Below are 27538 nucleotides of genomic sequence, written 5' to 3' on the forward strand. Positions count from 1 at the left end.
CTGACTCGACCAACGTGAGTCATACCTCATTTTCTTCACCGTAATGAGGCCTTTCGAATTTCGGTATCATGTACCTGTAAAGATACAAATGGCGAAAGGGATTTTTTTCTTAAAACTAGGCCTACCTATTTTCCATTTTGAACCAGATTTCACCGCTTCTGGTACATGATAGAGACATTTGACTGGTACATTTCGAAGTCCTGTCTCATAGCAAAACGAACGAGGTACAAACAATGATTCTAGGGTAAATAGTAATGTGTCAGGGAAAAACTTCTCAAATATACCCTTTTTTAAACCTATCGTCCATGTTTGTGAGTCATAGCCCCCAGAGAAAACACTCGAGGCTACAAAATGCCCATAAAATATGTTCTATGATGCTTCCATATTTGAATGAATGCAAAAAATCTAAAAAGCTTTACTAGAGACTTATAAAGCAAATTCCGAAGGTCGATGCCATGGTACAGTTGTCGTGCCATCATAATTTAAAAGGGTTCGCTTTATCTCAGATTGTAAGTAACAACTCATTCCAAATTTGGATGGAATTGACCTAGGGGTTGTACGCTTACATTGAATTATATAAGAGAGATTCCTCATGACAGAAAACTAGAAAAAATACAGACGTAACTTCTACAGATTCTATCTGTAGTTAGGACTAATTAATTTTTACTCTAACTTCATTTGAAAAAATAAGTTCTTTATAAAAAAAAACTTGTGGATTCGGTTCGTGATCTTTACTACATTGTAATTGAGGTCTAGAATGCATTATCAGATTTTTTTTATTTTTGTAATAAAGGGGGAACATAAACCCGTTCTTCATTTCCAACCTAAATGCAGTGTTACTAAATGTACAAACTTACTTTGTTATCTTCAATTTCTCATACCTGTAGTACTACGGAAGACAGCTTTTGATATGACGTCCATGTTTCTTAATGTCATTTTCTATTTTTATTCTTGCCTATTACAAATATGAACTGTTACTAAGTTAAATTATCAGATATACTAATATAAATTTTGATGTCTCGTTACGTCTCAAAATAAAGAAATTATTTCACTTCTTTCTTTTGAACATTATCAGTTAAATATCTTATTCTGTTGAATAACTATAAATATCTCAGGTACCTTGCCTAAAGTAATTATCAAGACAATCTGCTTATAATATGTAGTTTTGTCTTTCCACCTGCGAACGCTGATTAGATAAAATTGTGGTTCAACTTTTTAGAAAATAAGTTTCTAACTATATTTATTTCTTCAAAGAATTACATAAATAAAGAAAGAAATTATGATGTTAAATGTAATTTATTACACAACCGTTAACAATTGTATTGAGACATCATATAAGTCAATTTCTATTTCGTACAGTAAAAAGCGCATTTCACATGCGCAATTGAATATGTAACTGCAACATGTTCTACCTGTCAATTTGGTATTCTTCACACTGTAGGAAAACTGAAGAGGACTACATAATCCATCGCGTTAAAACGCATTACTTTTGCTATTACAGTATTTGTACTTGAAATGTGTATTTTAAATTTATGATTTTTTTTATTATTGATTGAGCGAAACATTGTAGTCTGCTACCGGAGTATTTTATTGTAGCGGAGCACCGTAGTCTGCCTGGTTATAGTACTGACCCTGAGCACCATATTGTACCGGAGTAGAATACTGAACCGGGGCTCCGTATTGTGCCGGGGCACCATATGCTGGAGCATAATCTCCTTGTGGTGGTATTGGTTGTCCCTCTTCATTTTCTTTCCTTTTCTCTACGAGTTCCCTCGTGTAACTCACGACCACAAATTGCCCATAGCCAGCAACAACTGGAAAATAAACAAAAAATATGTAATTACAAGCAGAAAGTGAAATATGAGTTTTAAAAATAACTTGCAGCGACATTCTTTGCAACACAACACATGAGTTGTGCGGTATCGCAATGTATCACGATATATTAAATTTAAAATTTCTAAAATAATTTAAGAACGTCGCGACTGAAATATGAGTAATTAATCGTAAGAACGCTGTAATTCATTTCTAAGTGCTGAAGGAATATCAGGACGGGTCATTTTTTCCGAAATATTAATAAAATGACATTCTTTCAGAAACTGTAAAACAACCGAAATAACAATTTTGCAATCCCGACATACAGCTGTTTTTTCATGTGTCACTTAATGTTTTCCTCGCGCGTTCTTCATTATATTTCATTTTGTACCGTCGTGAGGGTTTTCTTTAGACTCGGAGCGTAGTCTTTGATGTTATATTATAACCATTATCACATATATAGTGCATAATATTTTCCATTTGTGAACGAGAGTGTGGAGCATAGCATTTGAAAATGCTATGTCAGTTTCTGGAAGTGCAACCTGATATAATCGAGTTGAGTTGAGTTGAGTGGATTTTGGGTTTAACGTCCCGTTCAGCAGCGAGGCTATATGAGACGTGGACCTACTGATTAACGTGGATTCAGAACCACATGAGCTTCCGCCGGGAATCGAACCCGTGTCTCCCACGCCAAAGGCGCGTACGCTAACCGCTTAGCCACGGAGGAGCTCCTGATATAATCGATTGCTAGGCAAATAACGTCCTTGTTTTCCTACATTTCATAATATGATATAAACATTTTTCCTTGAAATTTGATCATTTGTAATTAATATGTAAGAAAAAATATTTGTTTTCGAATGCTGTTAGTAAAAGCGTAATGGGTACTGCCAATAGTTATATCCCGTTTATGCGTATCAGTGAGTCCAACGTTTAATTCTCATTGTGTGGTAGCAGAACGTAGGTAAATAACGTTACTGAGTAACTTCAAATCTTTGCTCTTTCTTGAATGCAAATTCCAGTTTCTATATTTATGTTAAATACACAGAAGACTTCATTGCAATCTTTGTACAAAAGCACAGTCCACGTATTATCTGTCAATAGCTTGAAAAAAAAACTTTTGAGCATTTTCATTTATTTTCATTAAAACATTACATTTAATTTTATATAACAAAGTCATTTTATGCATACCAGTTTGAACGTTATTTTCGGCGACTCTACCTGTAAAAATTTCAATGCAAAATTATATAGAACTGCAGATAGATAATGGGCCAGCTCTCGGAAATGAGTGTGAAAAATGTGAACCTTATTCCGTAAACTATTTCTAATTCCCATTCTATATCCTTATTTCTAATTTAGAAGTTTTAGAACAAGAAATGTTTTTTTTTAAAAAAACTATTTCTATTCTTCAAATAGTAAATAGGTAACTATATTGTTATATAGTTTTATTTCGTGATAGTAAATAGTTCGAACTTGAAGAAACTTTATCCTTTGTATTTCAAGACTTTATGTTTCGCTTGAAGAGAAAATGAAAAGATATAGATTCGAAATGTATCCCAACATATGTAGCTAATAAGAAATGTGTCATTGCTTTTCCCGTATGAATACAACTACTTACTTTTCTCCACAGTATCGTTTAAAAGTTATCAGTTGTTTCTTTAAAAGTATTAATAAACGTTTAAAATCAACACTTGTGCCACCAAAGTCCACAGTGACCACCAATTCAATACAAAAATATAGAATGCTCACTTTTCACGGGATTTTTTGCTTAGGTAAGAAGGTGTTAAAATTGCTCGAGTGAACTGACCCTGCGTTGAAACCTCTATATGACCGAAGACAGTGGTATGTTTCATGCGTATGATTGCATTTTTACCATTTGAGGATAAAAAGTAAATTTAATATCATTAAAAAACAGTATGGTATACAATACAAACTCTCGGTTTGTCTAGTAGCTCGAGCATATGTTTAGTGTAATGGCTTCGGAGGTTGTGTTCATGCGAAACACTATGAAGTATCCTTATTTTATTTCAGATTCCAATTTCACATTTATGTTTATGTCCCATGAAGTGTCAGTATGCCACGTATATTAAAAGCTAATATTATGCCAAAGTTAAGAATAACTATCATAAAGAGTTTACCTCACCTTGTTCCAAACTCGGAATCATTTTCTTTCTTAAGTACAAACTCGTCTAAGGTAAACAAGTATGTGATTCTAAATTATTGAGAATTATTTCTGTTGATGGAAGTTGCCACGTAACAGTATGTTAAATATCCGTTCGCAAACATAATTACAATTGTTGTCTCTTTTCTCGCTATTTCTTCTTCCAATCCATTAATTTTTTGAGTTGATTTGATTTTGGGTTTAACGTCCCGTTCAGCAGCGAGACTATATGAAATGTGGACCAACTCATTAACGTGGAATCTGAACCACAAGAGCTCCCGCCGGGAATCGAACCCTGGTTCTCCCACGCCAAAGGCGCGCACGCCAAACGATTTGTCACGATTATACTTTTTGAAAAAATACTATAATTTTCAGATACTTTTTTATACATCAAGAAAAATTATTATGTAGACTAAGTTCCAACACTTTGTCCCTTCTAATACCGTAATATGCACAAAGATCTAGCATAAGTTTGAAAACAAAACTTTGTTAATCATGATTGGAATATTAATTTACGAGGGCTGATCAATGATGGTTGAAGCAAAAACAAAACTTTATTGATCCCTGCTGTTCTTCTTGTGTAACCTCCCTTGTATACATATACACAGGACGTTGTGAGGCGAAATGGAAGCAGTGTCCAAACCACAATCGATTTCTCCCAACCTAACGATAAGACAATGCTCCCACCTACTGAGAGTACACATGAAACAAAAGTCTTTCAACTATCAAACGTCTCGGCATTAGACAGCATAGGTAACTGCATTACAATAACCAGTCTCAGTTTTTGTTGATCAGCTCTCGTATTATAAAGAAAATTTTAATGCTAATTATATATCTGCATAACTCACGTCCATGTTAAATTTTTCAGCTGAGACAATATTAAATAAATATCAAACATCATACTCGTAACAAGTGACTGCTAAAGAAATGTTTCTTTGCTTGCAGTTGATAAATATAATATCAGTTTTATTATGGTTGTTTACAACGACAAACATAATTTGAGTCCATTCTCACTCCGTTATATAAAAGCAGAAAGATTCGTTCCATATTGAAATTTTAATTTCCAGAGAAGTGTTTGCTAAGCAAAGACAGCTGAAAATCAGGAAGATATTTCTTCCTTTTAACATCCGCTTCACATGAGCAGCACAGATCTTATAAAGAACTATTATATCTAGGATATATCTCTGAGGTTTAAAGGCTATTCAGTCCCGAAACCAAACAAAATGCTCTACCTCGCAAATAAAAGAAAGGCGCTTGGTCAACGTACAGGGTTAATTCCCACAAAGAAAATCACTCATCTTACCTAACGTTGTTGTGTACCTGGCGTATTCACATTTGAAACAGCAAACAGGACTGGGAATACACATTCGAGTGTTTGATCGATAATAAGTAGCTTATACGTAGTGCGAAAGTTTGACCAATCTAAAAGTAAGAATCAGTGACTAAGTTCCCAGAAGTTTAACTGACTTCTTGCATTTGAAGAGAGCAAACTCCACAATATGTTGATCAGCTACCTGCGATTTAAACTCCTCCCCGGTGGCATTTACAAAGATCCAACATGCTATCACACCGCGAGAGACCTTAATAAGACTAATAGTTATATGAACATAATCATTATTTCAATGGTATCAAGTCAAGTTCTTTCACTGTTTGCTTCTCATACATCGATTCACCAATAAAGTGCCATCCCATAAATTCTTTTTACCTTTAAACTATGCGTCGTTATAAGTAATTACTTTATTAGTGATGAAAGGGGACAATCATGCAATAGAACTTGAATTATTTGCTTCAGCATTTTCTATCAACTTCTTTGTCTTCAGTTACAAGAAATTGAGCTAAAGCATCATGATACTTGTATTGCTATACTATCTAAAACTTGAGAACTTGTCTCTTTCTCTTTTGATTTGGCCAGCGAATGACTTCATAGTTTTACTACATGTAAAAATGGTGTTATGGTTATATTTGTTAATATAAAATATGTGTGTGTATTTTCTCACCAGGACGTTTGAGATGAGGACTTACGCTGCTTCCCTAGATATACCGTAGGCATGAACTCAAAGTAGAATCAAAAGGCGACATTTGCAGTCAAAGGGAATGGAGTACATGAATACTATTACCGTCGACAAAAACGCAGGACACCAGAAATATAATTGGAATAAAAGTAACTACCTGTCGAACAAAAACATACACTCCAACAGACAACAAGAGAAACAATATGCGGGTAGTTTGTATTTTGTATTTTTCGTATTAGATTTTAATGGTTTTTAAATTTTTTTTATATTTCCGAATATTTGGACACCGGAAACACAAACAATAGAGGCTGACAACAGCAGTCTGGAATGGGTGCACGTCCTCCCCAGATGCAGACAAACACCACTGTCAATATATTTCCCAAGACTCGCGACAACCAGCTGCGAGTCCGGTAGCGGTATCCGCAGCAGAGAGAGTATGGAAGAACATACACATGAGGAATGATACATAAATGGCAGATGAAGCCTCAGTCTCAGCTCTGCATTACTTCAATAAGGATGTGTGACATGTTATTATTTTTAAAAGCTTAAAGACACACAACATTTGACATCCATCAACGTATTTGTAACTGGTAGAACGACTATGACAGGTGAAAAAATAAGTGGTCTACTAGCAACGTTCAGCACCACACGCTGATGCGATTATTCACGAAAACAGAAAGTAAGATTTTAGTACATTCTAGATGAATTACAAATCTCATTCGGTACAGTGAGGATTAGAGCCCACGTCTTTCATGGCTACAGGAAAGTGTACGGGCGCTGGATGCCAAAACATCTCAGTCAGTACCAAACATCAACTCATCTCAATTTACCCTGCCCACAATACCCGATTTGGCTACAAAGGAACTACATTCCTTCCTTGCATCATAACGGACGATAAAGTCTCATTATCCGTATGGACATTTGAATCAAAACGCAGGAGTATGACATGAAAACAACCGTGGTCATCGATGGCACAAAAAAAGAAAGAAAATGATTACTACATCTACAATAATATAATAGCTACTTTGTTTCGGGAATTAAAGCTTGTTATTCATGTTGAACAGCTGCCAAACAATAGAGTACTACTGAGGACACTTAGTGGCAAATTATGGCCATGCCGAAAGCCGCCATAGACAGAAACTCAAAGGACACTAAAAGATATGCTGTTGTTACTGCAAAATAACTCAGTACAACATGCAGCCCAACTGACCTGTACACTAATCACGAGTCTCAATCAGAAAATCATTGACTGTCTTCCATATAGACCTTGTTTAGTACCTCATAACTTCGATTTGTTTTCACACTTATTGACACACCTAAGTAGGCTGATTTTGATGCAGTGCAAGAAGCATAACAGACTCAGATTAACTGGTTATGAAATCCACTTAATTACAATGTGTTTGAATGGTTTGATGTCATTTTGAAATCCACTTATAACCCATAATGGCTCCTATTTCAAATGTACTGTGAAACCATGCGTAAAACATTATGCAAATACAGATATTTGTATGTGCACGACTTTCAGTAAATCCAACATTCCCTTTATTTTCAAAACACCTTTATACGTTCACACATAGAAAATTATATTGCTTATTTGTGTTTGATACTATCTACTGTTACCACGTTTAATACAGTATTTAGATTACATAAGCATTGCGCATTACGCGCTGGTGTTGAGTTATCTAGTTGAATCATTTTATATTGCTGTGTGATCAGAGGAAGAGAAGGTGTTATGCTATATATGATTATCCACTCGTAGAAGCGTTCGTTTATGAAAAACAATATTGTTTCAGTGAGTAGTTTTGTTTTTTTAGGTACTATTTATTAATATTGTACTGAGTACACTACTATGTACACATCCCTGTGTCTTCTTACGCTCAAATTTAGTACTATCAGAGGAGATTCATCACCAATTCAGTTATTCCAGAATATGGTCATGCTTATTCTTGCGTGTATACATAATACGTACCTATAGTCTCATCCGTAAATATTGACACTCGTATATACAACCAACCATAAGCGTTTGGATTATACCTCTTTGATAGTTATAGATATTGAAGATAGCTAATTTCTGAAGCTGGTACTCAAAAGCATGTTAAATCAGTGTATGACATCACAAACTGGGAGTAATGGGTCTGAATTTGTCACTAAAAATTACGAATGCACCACTCAGCCCTAAAGAATACATACAATATGTTTTTCGAAAAAGAGTGGTTCAAGCAAGGTTTCATGTAGAGTAAAGAATGGATGTTAAGAGCAAGAAAATGTATATCTATAATGATGATAAGACATAGGACGATGTGTAGCAGAGTGACAGAATGCATTGGATCGGAATGAAAGCAAATAGTTTAGCCGGATTGAGTAGCTGTGAGTATAATGTTAAGTATTTCTTGGACGGATTATCAAACATGGCAGAGTGTAGTTGTCCAAGAACAGATGGATGTTTTGTAGCGTAAAGTAAAAAAAAAAACTAAAAGAATTAATTAATTATGATTGGCTAAAATTCATCATAAACATTAGATGTTCTTCTTGTTATATATAGTCTCAATGGCACTATCAGATGTAACTTAAAATGGAACCGCATCAGATTTACCCTTCAATTTGTAACTATAAGTAGTACATCCGGTTCCGTAATAGATGGGAAATTTGAGAGTACCTTTGAAGTTAGACAAACTACTCGTGGTAAAGGACCAGTAGGAAACGACATTTAAGTTAATTCCAAGAGGAATGAGTTCGTTGATCATTATGTACTTAGTCCTTTTCATAACGCTCAGAAATTGGTGCAGGAGAGATTGAAGGTTGTATAGGATAAAGTTTACCATACAAAGGCCCCATTTAATAAAATAAAATATATGTGCTGTCATGTGAATTGGTTAAAAAAGCATTTCTGTATTCCGATAACTCTTTTATATTTATTATTTACAACGTTTCACTAATATCCAACAGCTTCTTAGTTCGAATTTATCGATTCGAATAAAACCACAATATGAAAATTTTTCAAGCATTATATTTAATATTATCTCACACGTAAGATAAAGTTGTGTATCGAATGTCAGAAATCTCAATGACTCCCACCTCATTGGGAAGAAGGCATTACGGATATTCGACACTTTGTGGTCTTCTTCCTATAAATTGGACCAACTAGGTCAATATTTTATTGATGCCAAAATGGCAATCCAGTTTTTCTCAACAAAATTAACCAATTCTTTCTCAGCAGAAAATATTAATCATCAAAGAAAGACATTATTTTACGATTTGGTGAATTTCACACTCTACTCTTGATCATAATTTTGTACACAGTGTATGATTGCAAAATGTGGCATAAACATTTCAATTTACCATATAAATATTCACTGGCATAGAACAATTCATCGTTCGATATAGTTATGTAATAGCATTATACGGAGTTACTAAAAACTTGTCTTGCAAGAAAATCACACTGATTCCTACAAATGATCCCACATTAAATTTGCAATTAATATAGATGCCCAGGTTTGGAAACGTACTATGAGTTTCTGACTATTGGCTTACGAAAGACGTATATTCGGTGAATTTGTTTTAGGAATTCAGAAGACAATGGAGGTGGACGAAACGAAAATAAGAGTAATAAGGTTGAAAGCTAAATTTCATTTAGAACAGTCTGATGTGCAATACGAAAAATATGACAAGTGATATAAAAAGACAAATTTTACAGGCAATCAAATTTAACTATTCATGACGAGGGAGAGTTCAACAGAAGATTTTACATCTAAGTATGAAGATATGGCAGAAGTCTTAATAAATTAATAAAAAATTATTATTATTATTATTTTTTGAAAATGTGGATTTACTTAAGAGAAAATAAGTCAGAAGTTTCAACAAATTTGGAATATTCACAAGTAGATGAAACACGCCTACTGCACCTATTAGATTCGTGCCGAACAACTTCACTCTCTATATCATTATGACAGACTTTAATATGTGTAGCTGGATAGAGAAATACTTGATAAAGTTTGACAAGAATCGTATTCACGATTTTCCCACGCCTATTCATCTCAATTCAAATAGTCATCACCTCAGCAAATCTTCTCTCAAGTAGTCTCAAATAAGTTCTAGATCCACTTATTAGCGTTCATGTATAATTCATACTTCCCATCAACACTCAGGCGTCCAAAGCAAATTAAACAACCTATTTACTCTCTACGAACCATTGCCGGAAAGAAAATTTAGGGTTTCCCGATTTACAACGCACTAAACTTTCCTCTCTTTCAACTAACATACGATTCGGTTTTCCTATTGCTATCAGAAATCACAACCGTATTAAATCGAAAACATAATTCTGTTCCATTCTTTTATAACAAAACTGACAGCAATATGGAAGAAAGCCACCTATCCGGATTAACATATCTTTCAATCAATTAATATATTATTCTTTTCATTGGCTATTATCCAACCTGATAGAATGCTTTGAAAATTGTTTTATTTGTAAAACGTTAACCGTTTTAAAGCAAGTTTTTCTTATAGCATTAAATTCAGATTTCTTCCACTTTCAGTAAAATTCAGAACGGATGTTTGTCAATTTCTTGCCTACAGTCTTCCTAATGATCAAGCTACATCCGACCAGCATTCTCTGTAAGAGACCAAAGGCTTCGTTAATGTAGGCTAATCGACACTCATTATAACACAAACTTCAATGATTGCATTTGCAAACAATTTTCTTTCAATATTAGTATCCTATAAATGTGAATCGCTTTCTTGTTCTAGTCAGTAATTAGTTATCGCATCAGTTTTTTCTTCATTCTGGTATTAGGCAGTGCACAGTATTGTCACTACTTCTCTGCCATATGTTTGTAATCTCTCACGGTCAGACTGATTATAGGCACTTCAATACGCTAATGAATCTGCCTATTATATTAATTTCATTCTGTCGGAAGAAAATAGGTAATTCTCATGAATGGTCTAATAGTGGCATCTTTCTAATAACACTTCAAGATCATTAGTCTTAGTTTTTCGGCTGCCCCCCAAAAAATCCAGCAAATTACGCTGAAATAACAATCGATTATCCATTCAGGTTGACCTTTTCCAATAAAAGCCATTAAGACATTAACATAACTTGATGCTACATTCTATCGTAATTTAAAGTAAAATAAGCACCGTGCATAAATTACTGGTAATGGATGTAGTTGTTTAAAGTTATTAAAACATTTAATTGACAGTACACGTGACTTAGTTTTCTTGTTTTGTGTCTAACTTATGTACATGGGCTTCAAAGACGTGACTTTGATATTATTTCTTCATCAGCCGTTACTTCTGTAGTTTGATATCCTTTATTTCTAGGATTATTGAATTTTGGACATGTAAATGTATATTATTTGTTATATGTGTATTAAATCTCTAAGCATTTATTTTCTACACCTTCAAACGCACATGTTAAATCCACCCGCTACGTCCTATGTTCTATAATTACAGTTAAAAAGAGAAAAAGTGTTAAAGCTTTCTTCCTCTGGAGAGTACTCTAATCTTTTTAGCTTGTTTAAAATTCATCCCTCTCTCAACAAAGGGATGAGAGAGGGATACATACAGGATGATAGCCTTCAGACGAACTATTAAATAAATAAAACAAAATTAAATGCAACACTAAGTAGTCATTACCCGATCCTGCATTTTCTCTCTGTGCTGAAAAAATCAAAGTGTTTCTGAGGGAACAATAGTACTTCATATTTCATATCTTTACAAAAATATTTATAATAAGCGGAGAACAGAGAAGACGACTGCAGAAATTACATTGGTAATTATAAAAAATACAAAATGTAGTCACAACAAGTTACGTGCAGGTTATATCTATCATCTTGGCACTTCGACAAGGTTAAAACGAAATATATCCTATTGTAAGAGCAATAGTAACAAATATTTCTTTAAGTATGAGTTTGCCTGTAGAGTGGATGTACGTCTTTTAACAAAGGTTTAGGACATTGAGCTATTGTGAAAATTTGGAAAGCAAAATTTGGTACCCAGTTGTGAGTACTACGATCAGAGACTGAAACAAAGCGCTTTGAAATTGACTAGTTCATTTTGATGCGATTTGAAATAGTAAAAATCTTTCTTATTTCCACAATGCTATTTAATAATATGAACAGATAAACCAAGAGAGTAAGTTAAGTACTTGCTGTTCCTGGAGTGAGCAAAATTACTGCAAAGGGTGTTTGCAATTCTACCTACTAGAAAGAACTCAATTAAAGTGGGATGAAACTTGAGATAATTGTTGTTGGTATCAAATCTTAAGGTTGTACATATACAGTCACCGTACAGTATGCTTAAGGTAGAATATATATCAATAACAACTTCTGAAGTCCAGTAAGTTTCAAACTTCAATGTCGCTTATGATGGTTAGACAATATTCAGATTGAGTAATTGAATTACTGCGTTTTATTGAGTGCGTTAGTATCGCAGATATTTTCGCCGTGAAAATGAACACGATCTCTCCAGTCTCAGATTTTCATAAATAAAATTACAAAACAAATATATTGAAATACACCGTATAAGAATCAAAATGTAGTGCAAAATGGATATACATTGCGACAAAACAGTAAATATATAGTAATAACAACAACAGTAATAATACGTAGAAAAGATATATATATATATATATATATATATATATATATATATATCAATAAGAATAACATATTGTACAAAAGCAATAAAACATCAGAATAAAGGTAAGTAGCGCAGCAAGAATAAATAAAAAATAAATTTAAAGGATAAAATACCTCAGACAACGTGAGCAATATTGCGAGCTTTCATAAAAAGAAGTACTGTACCTATAAATAATATCATTATCATTGCATAACGGACTGTCAAGTGCAAGTGCACGTGATGCTCTCCAAGATTCTTCGAGTATTCAGGGCATTCCACAACAATGTACCAAATACTTATTGACACAATACATTCCTCACAGTATGGACTATTCACACCACGTAGAAAATAAATATACGTCAGAAATGAGTGGCCGAAGTGGAATGGGTTAGGATCTCTTTTTCATCGACAATGAGAGCGAGAGCATTTTTGCTATTCTCCAAGTGACTTATCTGACTAAAGCTCATTTGCACCAGCCTTGCCCCAATTTGCTTGTTGGAGATCCGATCAAGGAATGTAGTTAGTTTTCTAGTGGTCACTTTCTTCATTCCGTGTACAATTTAATTGTAGAGTATTATGGATTGCATTATTTTCTTCGTTATAAGGTAGGAAAAAGAAAAGTGATAGTGGATATGTTAAATCCGTGACTGGAAGCGGGAGAAGGTGGGGGAAATAATGAGTCATTTCCCGCTTAACCCCTTATAACTTCGATACTAATCATTCGATTTTAATTTTCCTTTTTTCCCCTTTTTTTTTAAAAAAAAGAAAGGTTATGTGAATGTACCCGTTTTGGTTAAAATTAAAAAAAATATAGATGTTTTACTAATAACACATAACAATATTTCACAAGTCTAAGAAACAATATTTCACTTCACCAAATGATCATTTTCGTATTGTTAATTTAAAGTAAATTGCTACATAAATAAAAGGAGCATGAAATACGATAAATGTTTATTTTCAAAATCGTTGTTATATAAAACATAATTAAAAGAATAGTACAGAAAATCTGATATTTCACTCAAAAAAAGCAATTAATATTTTAAAATTATAATTACACCTATTCGTACAATTTATTACATTATATGATCCAGTATTCACAGTGAATCCAAAGTTGTCCTTCTTACCTCAATCTTCATAACTTTTATTCTTCTTTATATTTTAGTATATAGACTACACTACACTACATCCCGACACCACATTGAAAATGCACTAAGATAAAACAAGAAATGGTTAAAAAATAGACAAAGGAAACACACAAACTCTTAGTGATTTCCGTTCATTAAGACACAGGGATTGTATGCTGTTCAACCGGTCGTCAGCAGGTCGAAACACGGACGGACTGGTTCACGGAAGAATAGAATAAAACGTCACATAAACAAAGGCTTTCTGTTAAACGAGTTATGATAGTGCTCAATTCATTTTCCTTCACGAGAGTTTATGTACTTCACATTGTCCTAGTAACAGATTTCCTATCCGTGTACTCAGGCTTCGAGGTGCCCATCTCATAACCATAAATCAAGTTCATCGCTGACAGAAGCTCTTTAGGTTCAAAAGGATTATCACACGCTCTTGGCTTGTATTACCCTTTCTCATTAACAGTCCAACCTCAGTCAGTTACTGTGGGTATTCCAAAAATCGCAATTTGTGCTTTACGCCATATTAAAGCTTGTAAATGTGCTCTCTTTACGGACGGACGCAGAGTAACTTGTTTTCGAGGCATGTATGAACCACTGACTTGCTTTTTAGTGAACAATTAGTACCACATTTTTTTTAGGTATGTTATCCTCGGGATTCTTAAGTATACAGTACGTATAAATGGTTCCAAAACTCGGAACATTTCTTCATTAAATGTACCTTTTCTCAGTGGCGACAAAGGGTCAAATACTATCTCACCACTGTCCATAAACGTATTAAAGACACTTTTATCCGTTTTGCATTAAAATGATCCGGAGTTATCTGTGCCTGAGAGAGGAAGCAATCCAATCAAAGCATCAGCTCGTTTGTGACCAAACACTTGATATCTCACATGTTTAGTTTCTGACACAACAAACCAGGTAGTCTCTGGAAGTTGGAGGCAGAACAGACTAAGCTGGTTTCTAACACCAGGACATCAGTATCAGGAGATAATACCTTTGGAGTAATGTTAGTAAAGGTCATTTGGATAAATCAGCCAAGATGATCTCGTGGAAGCTTTGTCTGAGAAAGATCATAACAAAATAGAAAATGTAGAAGTGAGTGAACACTAAAGTGGAACTGAGGAGTCGAAATGGCCAGCAATTCCCCGAATGTAGTCAGCGCAGGAGAGGCCGAAATAAGCAGTGTAAATTTGAAGATAACCGAAAATAAATGAATGTAGAGTTGTAATGGCGAAGTTTAAAAATAATAGGACCGGAAAATAATGCAATGTAAATTTGATTTGATATGATTTCTATTTAGCGCCCGTTTCAGCATCAAGGCTACGTGAGACGTGGACCGACTGCTTAACGTGGGATCCCAACCACATGAGCTCCCACCAGGAACCGAACCCGGAAGTCCCAAAGGCGCTTATACTAACCGCTCATCTACGAGTCAGCTTTAATAGAGTGTAAAATGAGCTGTGAGTCGTTGTTTTATTCTTATGTTTATGTAATATTTATTTTAATAATTTACTATTGCATTTCTAATTTTAGACGAAACAAAGCGTTGACTCCCAAATGTATTATTATAAAGAAATATTGTATTTTGTTACGAAAACAAACGATCATCATCAGAATTAGAATTTCGAATAAAACTAGTGCTTAGTTATCTATCTAAAGATATATCGAACAAAGAAAAACTTTTTATTCCAAATAAGAATTAAAAAAACAGCAGATGTCTAATTGTAGGTTTGTTAATAGTTAATACTGTAAAACTTATTTTACTAATAAATATTTATCCCTCTTAGTCAAAAATCATACATAATTACGTTTCTAATACAATAAAAAATGTTCAAAACAATATTTGTAGCATATTATGTTTGTCCGGTTCCTTTTGAACGCGCGCGACTACTTGAAGGTTAAAATGAACAAATTGCCAATACCGCATTATTTACACAAAAATTCCCTTCAATATTTGGTAAAGAGTAATTTAGATTCCAAATACTTCACCAGGCGTATATTTACCATTCGTTCAAATAGCTTTCGGATTAGTAATACCAATACGCACGTAGTTCAAGGGACTAAGTGTGGATTTCCCTGAATTTAACATGGGAAGAGCCAGTGAGTAAGCCTAAAAGGGTAAAAGAAAGTAGTACAACAAGTTTCGATTACAATATTGTAATAATGTAAGCTGTGTACTGCGCAAGATGTTGAGGAATATTTAAGTTCTTGGGGGGTATTGCAAAATTCGCAGAGAGAACAATTAAAACCAGCAAGTAATCGCTGACCACAGAACGGAAGTTTAACGGGTTTCGCTCTAGCTTTGATTAAAACGAAGAACCAAGGGGTCACTTTCGAACACTTGGATGAGGACTAGTTCAGGAGAGTAATGCTCCCGGAAGTAAGAACGGAAAACAAAGTTCTCATTGGTTGAAGTTACCCATTTCTTGCCACGTTGCCTTTAAATAGCAGAAATCAAACAATTACACTAGTTAACAAATTTAAACTTTTTGTTTGTTACATGAGAAAAATCACCTGATCTGAAAGGAACTTTTTCCGCTGAATTTGAATATGCACTCGGTTTCTCTCCATCACGTACAGTTTTCCCGTAACAGAGGGATTTTCGGGAAATTCCCTCAAAAATTTCCCTTTTTCAGATATTTTATTCCCCTAGCTCCTGTCCCCTTACATATAGTAACATAGAAATTATACCTGAGTATACCTTGATTTATATTTAATAAACCCTAAAAGTTTCGTAAAAATCGCTTTGTTCTTTCTAGAGAAATAAATATATTTGTATGTATACTGTGTGCACTGTTTATTGCACGTGATAGTAATGCTTTCAGATCTCCTGAGTTGGGGTAAAAACGATTTGATTTATTACTACAAACACAGACATAAAAATGAATATTTACAATAGTCAACAACACACTTGTATTGCTCTCTGTAAATTAGAAACGTGTATAAAAATAGAATGTACTTCCAACGTATATTTTTTTAAAACGTACAGTAGATGTATATCTTAATACATATATATACAATTCTCCAAGTTATTTCGTTTTGTTCATGAAATGGTTATCAATATTTGTTATCAAATGTAACAGAATGCAAAAGAACTTCCTCTTCCCGAGCCCCCTACCAACTGGAAAGAGATATGACCAAAAGACTCTGATGATGATCATGACCTTGATGAACCATCGACATCAACATGTACATCCAAGGATCCAACGTTCATCCCTGACTGTGTTCGCGAGCCACATTTCATCCGGCAATGTGAACCTAATGACCTAGTCCGTGATTTGCACGTGACAAAACAAGAGGCAGAACTTCTGGGATCAAGGCTCCAACAGTGGAACTTATTGGATGCAGAAACGAACATATCAGTGTACAGGAAAAGGCATGTTCAATTTTCAAGCTATTTCTCAATGCAAGATAATGTGTGCGTATGTACGGATATAAATGGGTAGATGGCGGAGCTAGGAATTCCTTACGTTCCAGAAGAATGGAGGTTATTTATCGACGCGTCAAAGGTCAGCCTTAAAGCTGTCCTTTTACATAATGGAAATAAAAAACCTTCTATACCACTTGCGCACTCAGTGAAGATTAAGGAATCCTATGACACCATGTCAACTTTGCTAAATTTTATAAATTACAAGGACCATTGTTGGCAAATATGTTGTGATCTCAAGGTAGTTGGTATTTTATTAGGACTGAAGTGCGGTTACACGAAGTACCAATGTTTTTTATGTTTATGGGATAGCCGAGCTGATGACAAACATTATGAAGTGAAGGAATGGGAACCTAGAGTGAATTACGTACCTGGAGAATGCAACGTCAAATACGCTCCTTTGGTAGATCCTAATAAGATATTACTACCGCCACTTCATATCAAGTTAGGACTTATGAAAAACTTTGTCAAAGCCATGGACACATCTGGTGAAGGTTTCAAGTATTTGCGAGATAAGTTCCCTAACCTGATTGATGTTAAGATTTCAGCGGGAGTGTTTATTGGTCCCCAAATTAGGAAATTAATGCTTGATGATAGCTTTGACAGCAAGTTAAACAGTGCTGAGCTAGCTGCCTGGACAGCATTTAAGTGTGTTCTGCGCAACTTTCTGGGCAATACCAAAGCTGAGAGTTACACAGAAATCGTACAGGACATGATACAGAAATACAAAGAGTTGTGTTGTAGGATGTCTTTAAAAATCCACTTTTTGCACTCCCAACTCAGCTTCTTTCCTCCTAACCTAGGTGCTCTCAGCGACGAACAGGGGGAAAGATTCCACCAAGATATAATGGCAATGGAGAAAAGGTACCAGGGACGATGGGATCCTTCAATGATGGGGGACTATTGTTGGGGTCTTGTTAGAGAATGCAACATTTCTTACAAAAGAAGAAAGTAGTGTACGTTTTTGTAACCCAATGGAAGTTTCATACATTGTGATAGTTTTGATTGTCTTTTCATGACCTTTTGGTACATTTGTATTATTGTTTATTGTAAATTGTCACACTTGTAAATTATATTGTATTATATTTTATATATGTGTTTGTGGTAATAAAGCAAAACGTTTTACCTCAACTTAAGAGATCTGAAAGCATTACTATAAGGTGCAATAAACAGTACACACAGTATACATACAAACATATTTATTCTCTAGAAAGAATAAAGCGATTATTACGAAACTTGGAGGGTTTGTTAAATATGAATCAAAGTATACTTAGGTATAATTTCCATGTTAGTATATGCAAAGGGACAAGATCTTGGGGTGTAAAATAAACGAAAAGGGAATTTTTTGAGGGATTTTCCCGAAAATCCCTCTGTTACGGGAAAATCGTACGTGACGGAGAAAAACCGAGTGCATATTCGAATTCAGCGCAAAAAGTTCCTTTAAGAACAGGTATTTCCTTTTATATAACAAAACCTTTGTTAACTAGTGTTATTGTTGTCAGTCTTGGTGGCCGAGTGGGCTAGCGCTATATGCTAGTAACACACATCTCTTTTGGCGTGAGTTAAAACCCGGCCCGAGGAAAGTTATTTTTTTACATTTTTATACCACTTTTTAAATTAAAATAATGTGAAAATAATACTCAAAAATTGGTCTACTTACTTTTGTGCAGATAAGTACTAAGCTTAGTAGTAGTATTAACGGGTTAGATGTCCGCAGGGCTCGTGTTGTTCCCGTTGTACTCCATGATATAAATTTTGTGGCCAACTTAAAAGAACTGGCTAGAATAGTGCTTAAAACAGCTGGCTAGAGTAGCGCGCGAAAAAAAGTACTTCGTTAAGCATTACTCTCTCGAGCGGGTAGTCTTGGAAGTTCTAACTTTCTCCTTTTATTTATATAATAAGTTCGTGACAAACTGTGATCATTATACATTTTGTAGATATTCGTATTTCGGAATTCTCAATGAAGCATCTCGAAGAGCTTTTTGTGATACATGTTATATACCCTAGAACGACCTAAGGGTCAAATTTGACTCTTCCTAAATTTTTTAGGTTGCTCTTACCCTGTTTTCTTTGTACTTTTCTTTAGTCATAGGAGTATCTTCAGAGAGGACATAACCCATCATAATCATCATCCTATATTCTCTTTGGTTGTTATATTTTCCAATGTTCAGTAAAACATACGAGTAATATGGTATAACTCTATTGTAAATAATTTGAGTTTATTTTTTTATCACAGAGTATAGAATTATTTCTTTAGCTGCCAACGATGACAACAACTGAAATATAACAACCGTACTGCTCTACGTGAAAGGAATGCTATCTGGCTTGTTATTTAATAATGTAATATTTTATTTGATTTTGTCTGGAAGTATACACAATATAATGGTCAGTATAAATACTTTGAATACAGATGTTACACTTGATATACTTCAAGAAATAGAATAAGATAATTGAAGCGCCTGGTATCAAAAGCGGCAAATACATTTTTTTACCGGAATTCATTACAAATCGTTTGTTATACAGTTAATTTAAAGAATTTCCATGGAAAGACTATAGTGCTTAAAGCTTAAATATACTAAGAAAACTTAATCATATATTACACTTTGTGTGAGTATATATAGAGATTTACACCCAAAAACTAAGCTGAATGGGTGTGGCCACTTTTGATAGTAGCCGCCTCAATTCTGTCTTTTTCTGGAAGTGAATTGAGAAAAAAATTAGGAGTTCGATGAAAGTGACTACTATGCTGCTGATTTTGAAAACATATCTTCCCCTGAAGTAGGTACAGTTCGAAGCATAGAAAATGTTACAAAAAGTCCAACTTAGGAACAAACTCTTGCGCCGTGTGCTTATGCATTCCAAAATGCACTTCTCATTGACTAGTTACTGCCGGTATTTAACACAACTACCACTCCTCCTCCACCCCTTCATGTTTAAAGCGGTGTCTGACGTAAAGTACTTTTTCCGTTCAGACGGAAAAAAGGGAACAGTTTATAAGGTATATCGCACTAAAACCTTCTCGTTCATTCCTTTGTTCTGAAATGTCTTTCTAGAGCCCGAATAAAACAAAACGTCACAAAATTTTCCCATAACTTCATAAACACTCTTATTTGCACTTATTCGCTTCTTCAAAGCCTGCTTATGACATGCACCTAGGAAGATGCTCCTTCTGAATTCTATGGAAATTGTTAATCATGGCAGTAAGTTTTGTGCTTTCTAAAGTCTGTAATGAGGACGCAGATCTCTAAACAATACTGTCAGAAATGAGTGTTATTCATTTCTTGTCAGTAACTGCAATCAAATGTTCTGTCTGGGCTGGACAGAAGGGTATAATTGCCCCCCCTCCGTTAAGATTAAGAAATACATATTGTTTGATCAAATGTGTGGTAATATAATAAAAGAAGTTCGGCAAAAACTCGCGCCAAATTAAATTTGTAGTGGATAAACACTGTCAACGTAGGTTCTCCTGTTTCTTGCCACATTTTCATTCCACCATTTCCTTCATTGCTTATCACCTACGTCTCCTCTATCCTACCTCACATAAACGTGGGAAGGAAACCTTAAAATTTCATTTCACTAACGAAAAATGAAAGTATTATATCGGTGGAGTGTTTTCGTCTTTCTCTAAAAGGACCCGAGCAAAATCTGAAATGACGTTGATTTTAACGTTTGTTTTCAAGAGCCGAAGTTTTGATACCAAGCCATATGAGTTCATGGACGAAATTGAGACAGAGAAAAATTTAAATATGAAGACATAACGGATTTTTTTACAAATATGAGATTAGAATTAGGAAAAAATGATCGAACAGCATCCGTATCTTGATTAAAATTTGTGAACCTTTGCGAAACAGAAGAAGAAAACGTTCCGAACTGCGAGGATCCCATTAGGCTGTTGTTTAGTTAAGATTGAGAACTCCTTTAAGATCATCAGATGAAGATGAAGAGAGAGAAAGATCTTAAGGTTTGGAGGATAAAAAAAAATCACAATTCTTTAGCTTCCGAGCTGGGTATCGAACCACAAACCTTTTAGTCATCGATACATGAATTTATCCAATCTATGTAGTCTGTCACATACTTTTCCTTTTCCTACTAGAATATGATATTTAAAAAAATTCCAAACGGTATTCGGTGAAAACAGCGCAAGGACCCCCCCCCCAAAAAAACACATGAAATTCTGCACTAGGCTCGCTCACGCTCGAGCCGCACTTCTTTCAACTTAGATCGCTGTCACTCAGGCTCGCGATCACTTAACTCCGTTGGGCTTGCGCTCACTTCTCTCGACTGGGCTCGTACTTACTCGGGCTTGCACTCGTACTACTGGGACAAAATATTAATTATGTTGAGAACTAAAGCCACAGACTCTTTACAATTGTTATAGGCATCCTTAGCAAAGAGGCGTAAGGAACAATTACAGCAGAAATGCTTTAGGTTTGACAAAACAAATGTGTTTGCAGTGATTCAGGCTGCATAATTGACAAACAATTTTCCTTGTTAAGGAATAAGGACATAAACAGCGCATGAACAGAAACCGCGCAAGGAAAAAAGCAACGTATGCAAAACTGCACGGACAAGAACAGCGCTTGAAAAATTACTGCGCAAGGGCAAAAACAGCATATGCAAATACCACGTGAGCGGAAACAGCCCATGGACAAAAAGCATAGATGAATATTTTGTACTAGGCTCGTTCGAAGACGAGCTCACTTCTTTTAACTGTGCTTGCACTCACTCGGGCTCACGATCACATACCTCAATTGGGCTCGCGCTTTCGACCACTTGTCTCGATTCTTCTTGCAATTACTGGCGATCGTGGTCACTTGGGTTCACTCTGACCTCTCTCGACAGTGCTCGTACTCACTCGGGCTTGCACTCACACGAGCGGGTTAAGGTAGGAATTAGGTTAAGAACCACTGAAACAGATTCATTACAATGTTTATAGACATTCTTAGGAAAGAGGCGTCAGGAACAATTTACAGCAGAAGTGCTTTAGGTTTGACAACCTAAATGTTTTTCATGTTGCATAATTGGCAGGCACTCTTCCTAGTTAAATAGGTATAAGGTCAGAAACTACGCAATGACAAAAACAGCGCTTGAACGGAAACCACACCCGGACAGAAACAGCGCATTCATATACCGCGTTGACAAAAATATCTCATGGACAAAAACCGCACAATGACAAAAACAGCTCATGCAAATACCGTGTGGACAAAAGCAGCGCATGCAAATAACCGCGTGAGTGAAAACAGTCCATGGACAAAACCATAGATGAAAATTTGGCACTTGGCTCACTCCAGATCGAGCTCACTTCTTTCAACTGGGCTCACACTCACTTGGGCTCACGATCACTTACCTGAATTGGGCTTGCGCTATTGACTATTTCGCTCTAATGTTCTCGCAATTATTCGCGCTCGCGTTCACTTGGGTTCGCGCTCACCTCTCCCGACTGGGCTCGTACTCACTCATGCTTGTACTCACACGAGGGGTCAAAATAAGAATTAGGTTAAGAACCACTGCCATATACTGTTTACACTTTTATAGGTATCCTTAGGAAGGAGGAGTCAAGAACAATTGAAGACTCTGTGGCAAAAAATGGTGAAGTCCAAAAAGTGAAAGTGTTGAGGGATAGATTCACAATTGTTCCTCTTAATACGATTTTCCTGAAACTTCGCACGTATATACTAGACCAAAAACAAATTGCATTATTTTTGTTTCTTTCGAAAATAGTTTAAGTCAGCAAAGGACCCATTTTCAAAAAAAGGTCCCCTTGAATAAAATACAGCTTTAAAGAAAAAACTCTGCCGATGCAAAGATGACTTCAAAGTAGGAAATACGGGTTTTGTCTTTTTTGAGAAAAGTTTGGCCTGTTCGATGTCCTCTTTCGAAATGGCAAAGGATCCGGCAAAATCCTTATGGAAATTTGATTTCGTGGAATTGCTTGGAACCGTGACTTGTTGTAGATATTACCTTCTTAAGTAAAGTCTTAATGGGCACAACCAAAAATAACTGACACTTTGGCCACCAGAAGGCTAGTTTTATGAAAAGAGACGAAGATACTTACATTCTGGATTTCGGTAAAATTACTGAAACAGTTATATGTTCTATATATTATGATTCTGAGAAAATGTTTTAATGCGAATAACCACCAATCGCTGATCGTTTTTCCTCTACGAGGCAACCTTTTTAAAAAACAGTTGAAAATAGTGATATGCTGGATTTCGATGTAAATGACTGAAACTGTGATATGTTGTAGATACTGTGATCCTTAAAAAAGTTTTAGTGATACTAACCAGCTAACAGTGATCTTTTTTCCACTACAGGGTCGCATTTTGAAAAAAAAACAAGGTAACGGTATTCTGGAGTTCGGTTGAATTGTATGAAACAGTGATATTTTGAAGATATTTTGACACTGAGGGATAGTATTCGTGGTCATAACTAGCGCTTACTGACCGTTTGAACATTACGAGAACCTTTTTTGAAAGTAACCAAAGATAATGGTGTTCTGGATTTCGGTGAAAATAACTGAAGTTATGATATGTTGTAGATATTGTGATCTTGAGAAAATTTCTTAATGGGCACAACCACTAATCTCTGATCGTTTAACCACTAGAAGGCCACTTTTCTCAATCTGCATTCCGGGAAAATGACAAACTTTGATATGTTGTAGACATTGTCATTCTGAGAAAAAAGTCTCCATGGACACAACTAAAAATAACCAATCGTTTGGTCACTACAGGGCTACTTTCTTGAAAACAGCCGAGTATAACAATATTCTGAGTTTCGGTAAGATAGTGAAACTAAGATAATTGAAGATCTTTCATCATGAGAAGTCTTAATGGACACAACCCACGAATTATGACCATTTGGTCACTACAAGTCCAGATTTTTTTAAAACAGCAGGTCATAACAATATTCTTATTTCGATGTAAATGAATGAAAATGTAAGATGTTGTAGATTTGATCCTGAGAAAAGTTGTCTACCGTTTTCCAGGGTTTTCCTTTTTCCTGAAAGATGAACATCTGAATGTTATCTATGCTTAAAAGATGTTGGCCGCTACTCTCTCCATCCCTTTTCCTGGTTATGAGATAGAACGTTTAAGGGTTTCAAACAATTCCACCAAAATTCCTTAGTACCCTTACCTTCTGCTGTTTTAAAAATGTGGTTTAGTAGTTGCCAAATTGTCACTGAGTGGTAGTTGTATCCACTGTTACTTATTCTCAGGATCAAAATTACTACAACATATCACAGTTTCAACCAATTACACCGAAATACAGAATAACGTTACCTCATGCTCCTTTAAAAAAAGTATAACTATAGTGGCAATTGGGGTAGTGATAGATGGCTGTGCCTCTTTATAATTTTCTCAGCATCACAACATATATAATATGTAATGGTTTCAAGCAATTCTCCGAAATCCAGAATAACGTTGCCTTATGTTTTTTTTAATGTATACTCGTAGTGACCATACAATCAGTGATGGTTATTACAATTAAAACGTTTTCTCAGAACAAATATTTACAACATATCACGGCTTCAGTCATTTTTAAAGAAATCCGGATTGTTGTTATCTTCGGCTGTTTTCAAAGAAATAGGCCTGTAGTGGCCAAACTGTCAGTGGATTTTGGTAGTGGCCATTGAGACTTATTCTCAGGAACACTATATCTACAACATATCACGATTATAAGCAATTCCATATTTCCATAAGTTTGTGCAAGGTCCTACATCATTTCAAAGGGGCATTACCTGTACAACCCTTTTCTCGCAAAAACGACAAAGCCCGTATTTCCGACCTTGAAGTCCTCTTAGCATCGGTAGAGTTTCGTTTCTTTAAATTGGTCCTTTTAAACAAGTTGGCCCATTTTTGAAAAGGTGTCCTTTGTCTCCTTAACCTGTTTTCCGAATTAAAAAAATACTTGTCGATTTATTTTCGGTCTAGTATATATGTGCGAAGTTTGAAGAAAATCTCAAGACAAGAAACCTTTTGAAGCTATCAAATCTACACTTTCACTTTTTGAAATTTTGCCCCAAATTCTTCAATTACAACAGGTGTCCTTTAAGTTTGACAACCCGCTCATTTCTCTCAACTCAGCTCGCGATCACTTTCTGAAATTTGCTCGCCTTCGCACGAGCACGCATTCAATTCTCTCCAATGAACTCGAGGTCACTAATCCTAAGTAGGCTCGCCTTCGCTCGGATTCGCGCTCTCATTCAATTCTCTTCAAGGGCTCGTGCTCACTAATCCTAAGTGGGTTCGCGTTTACTCGGACTCGTGCTCACTTTTGCCAACTCAACTGGCGCTCACTCGGGCTTGTGTTCACTTTCCTTAATTGGGTTCGCGCTCCCGCTCATTCCTCTTACCTCAGCTCAAGTATCCGGCCACTTCGCTCGACTGTTCTCGCAATCGCTCCCGCTCGCGATCACTTGGGCTCGTGTTCACCTCTCTCGACTGGGCTCGTACTCACTCGGCTTGCACTTACACAAGCTTGCACTCAGCATTCTTTACTGGGTTCGAGCTCATTCTGTCTCACTCTCACTTCTCTCAACTGATCCCGTGCAGAAGGGCTCGCGCTCATTTCCAAAAACATGACTCAACATCACGATCACTACTTTCAACTGGACTCGTGATCATTTACCCAAACTGGGCTGGCACTCACACGAGCTCGTACTAAATTTTCTCGAATTGGCTCGTGCTCTCTAAACATGAGTAGGCTCACGTTTACTCGGACTCGCACTCACTTCCCTCATCTCAGCTCTCGCTCAGCCCGGCTCCGGATCACTTCAGGAAGCAGGACTCTCGCTCACACGGACTCACTCTTGATTTTCTCGAATTTCTTGGCGCCTATTAATAATAAGTGTGCTCGCGTTCAGTCAGACTCGCGCTCTCTTCTCTTAACTGAGCTCGCGCGTATTTGGGCTCAAACTAACTTTCCTCAACCGGGCTCCAGTTCGGGATCAATTCTCTCAACTTAGCTCGCGCTCAGTCGGGATCGCGATCACTTCCTGAAACTGGGCTCGCGCTCATACGGGTAAGTAATTAATTATCCCGAATGGGCTTTCACTAATCATAAGTGGGCTCGCCATCACTCGGACTAGCGTTCACATCTCTCTTACTGAGCTTGCGCTGAGGGTCGCTCTTATTTCTCACTACTGAGCTGACGTCCGAAAGGCAAGAAGTAGTGTACCGAAGTGAATGAAATTGTGGAAACATATTGTAGATGTAAGATGACGGAATGCGTGTTTCGTACTTTCTGAAAAGAAAAAAATATTCGGTGGGCCGAGGAGTTCGGTGGCGGAAACAGTGCACCGAAGTGACCGAAATTGTGTCTTGATATTATATATGTAAAATAAGGCCTTCCGTGTTTCTCAAGTGTTCCGTGTTTCCGGATTTCTCCAAACTTTTACAGATCAACAGTAAGCATAAAGTGTATAGCTTATTTTATAGTATTACAGGAGGCGATTTTACCCTTACTATGTTCTTCCGCTAAAACAAAAACACGCATCGACTTATTTCCTTTTTGCTTTTGACGTGCCAAACTTGAAGCATCTCGGATACTGACATTTGAGAAAGGCGAAAGGAATTATTTTACATATATAATCTCTACACACAATTCCATTTGCTTCTGTTCACTCCTTCCTGCCATACTACGGTAATATTTACTTTTCTTTCGGAGGAGGCCTTGGCTCCAACAATATTTTTCCGCACAAATTAAAACAAGTTTCATTTATTGTTTGTCAAATTGTCCCTATACGACCCTTCGTTGCAATTCTTCATATCATTTAGGAACTTCTGACGTATAATTATTTGGATTTTTCATATTTTATAGTCTACGGTTTAGAAGGTCTGTGGCTCACCCATCTTTTTTTAAAAGGAAAATACTAAACATATGTTCCCTCATTTTACGTGTACAATATCTGTATACAGTTTCATTCACTTTCATTAACTTCTTGCCTTTCGGTTGTAAACTTTCAAAATTTTGGATGGGGTTTTTGCCTTCTAAAGGTAAATATTTGTTTTCTTTTTGCGTATTGTCTCTACTCAAAGTTTCGTTGCAATTTTCCATGTCCGTTACATATATTTGACATACGGTTATTAGCACTTTTTATATTTCCTGTTTATAGGTTTGGAGGTGTCAGAGCCCATCTAACAATTTTTACAGCAAAATACGAAATTCGTATTCCCTCATTTTAATCTACAGTATCTGTGTACAATTTCGTTCATTTCCTCCCACTTGTGTTTTTCTTTCGAACATCAAATTCCAAAACTTTGTTTGGGGACTTTTGCGCCCATAATTTTTTTTTTCGCAGAAAATGAAAAAAACATGTATTCGATTGTTTTGTGTGTAGTATCTGTTGCCAAATTCTATCAAAATCATAGTGTTAAAC

The 27538-nt window shown here is 35.8% G+C and overlaps 1 protein-coding gene across 1 annotated transcript in view; it reads right to left on the reverse strand.

Annotated features, from left to right (window-relative positions):
• Positions 1-1322: 1322 nt before the first annotated feature.
• The window catches only part of LOC145681646 (uncharacterized), a 168427-nt gene continuing 142211 nt past the window's right edge, over positions 1323-27538 (reverse strand). Inside the window, exon 5 of the mRNA XM_081753268.1 lies at positions 1323-1814. Coding sequence (XP_081609394.1) covers positions 1588-1814 — 227 coding nt within the window. The 3' untranslated portion in view covers positions 1323-1587. The remainder of the gene's footprint in view (positions 1815-27538) is intronic.

Source organism: Thermobia domestica, chromosome 3 (genome assembly GCF_964235325.1).
Source record: "Thermobia domestica chromosome 3, izTheDome1.hap1.1, whole genome shotgun sequence".
Lineage (NCBI taxonomy): Eukaryota > Metazoa > Arthropoda > Insecta > Zygentoma > Lepismatidae > Thermobia > Thermobia domestica.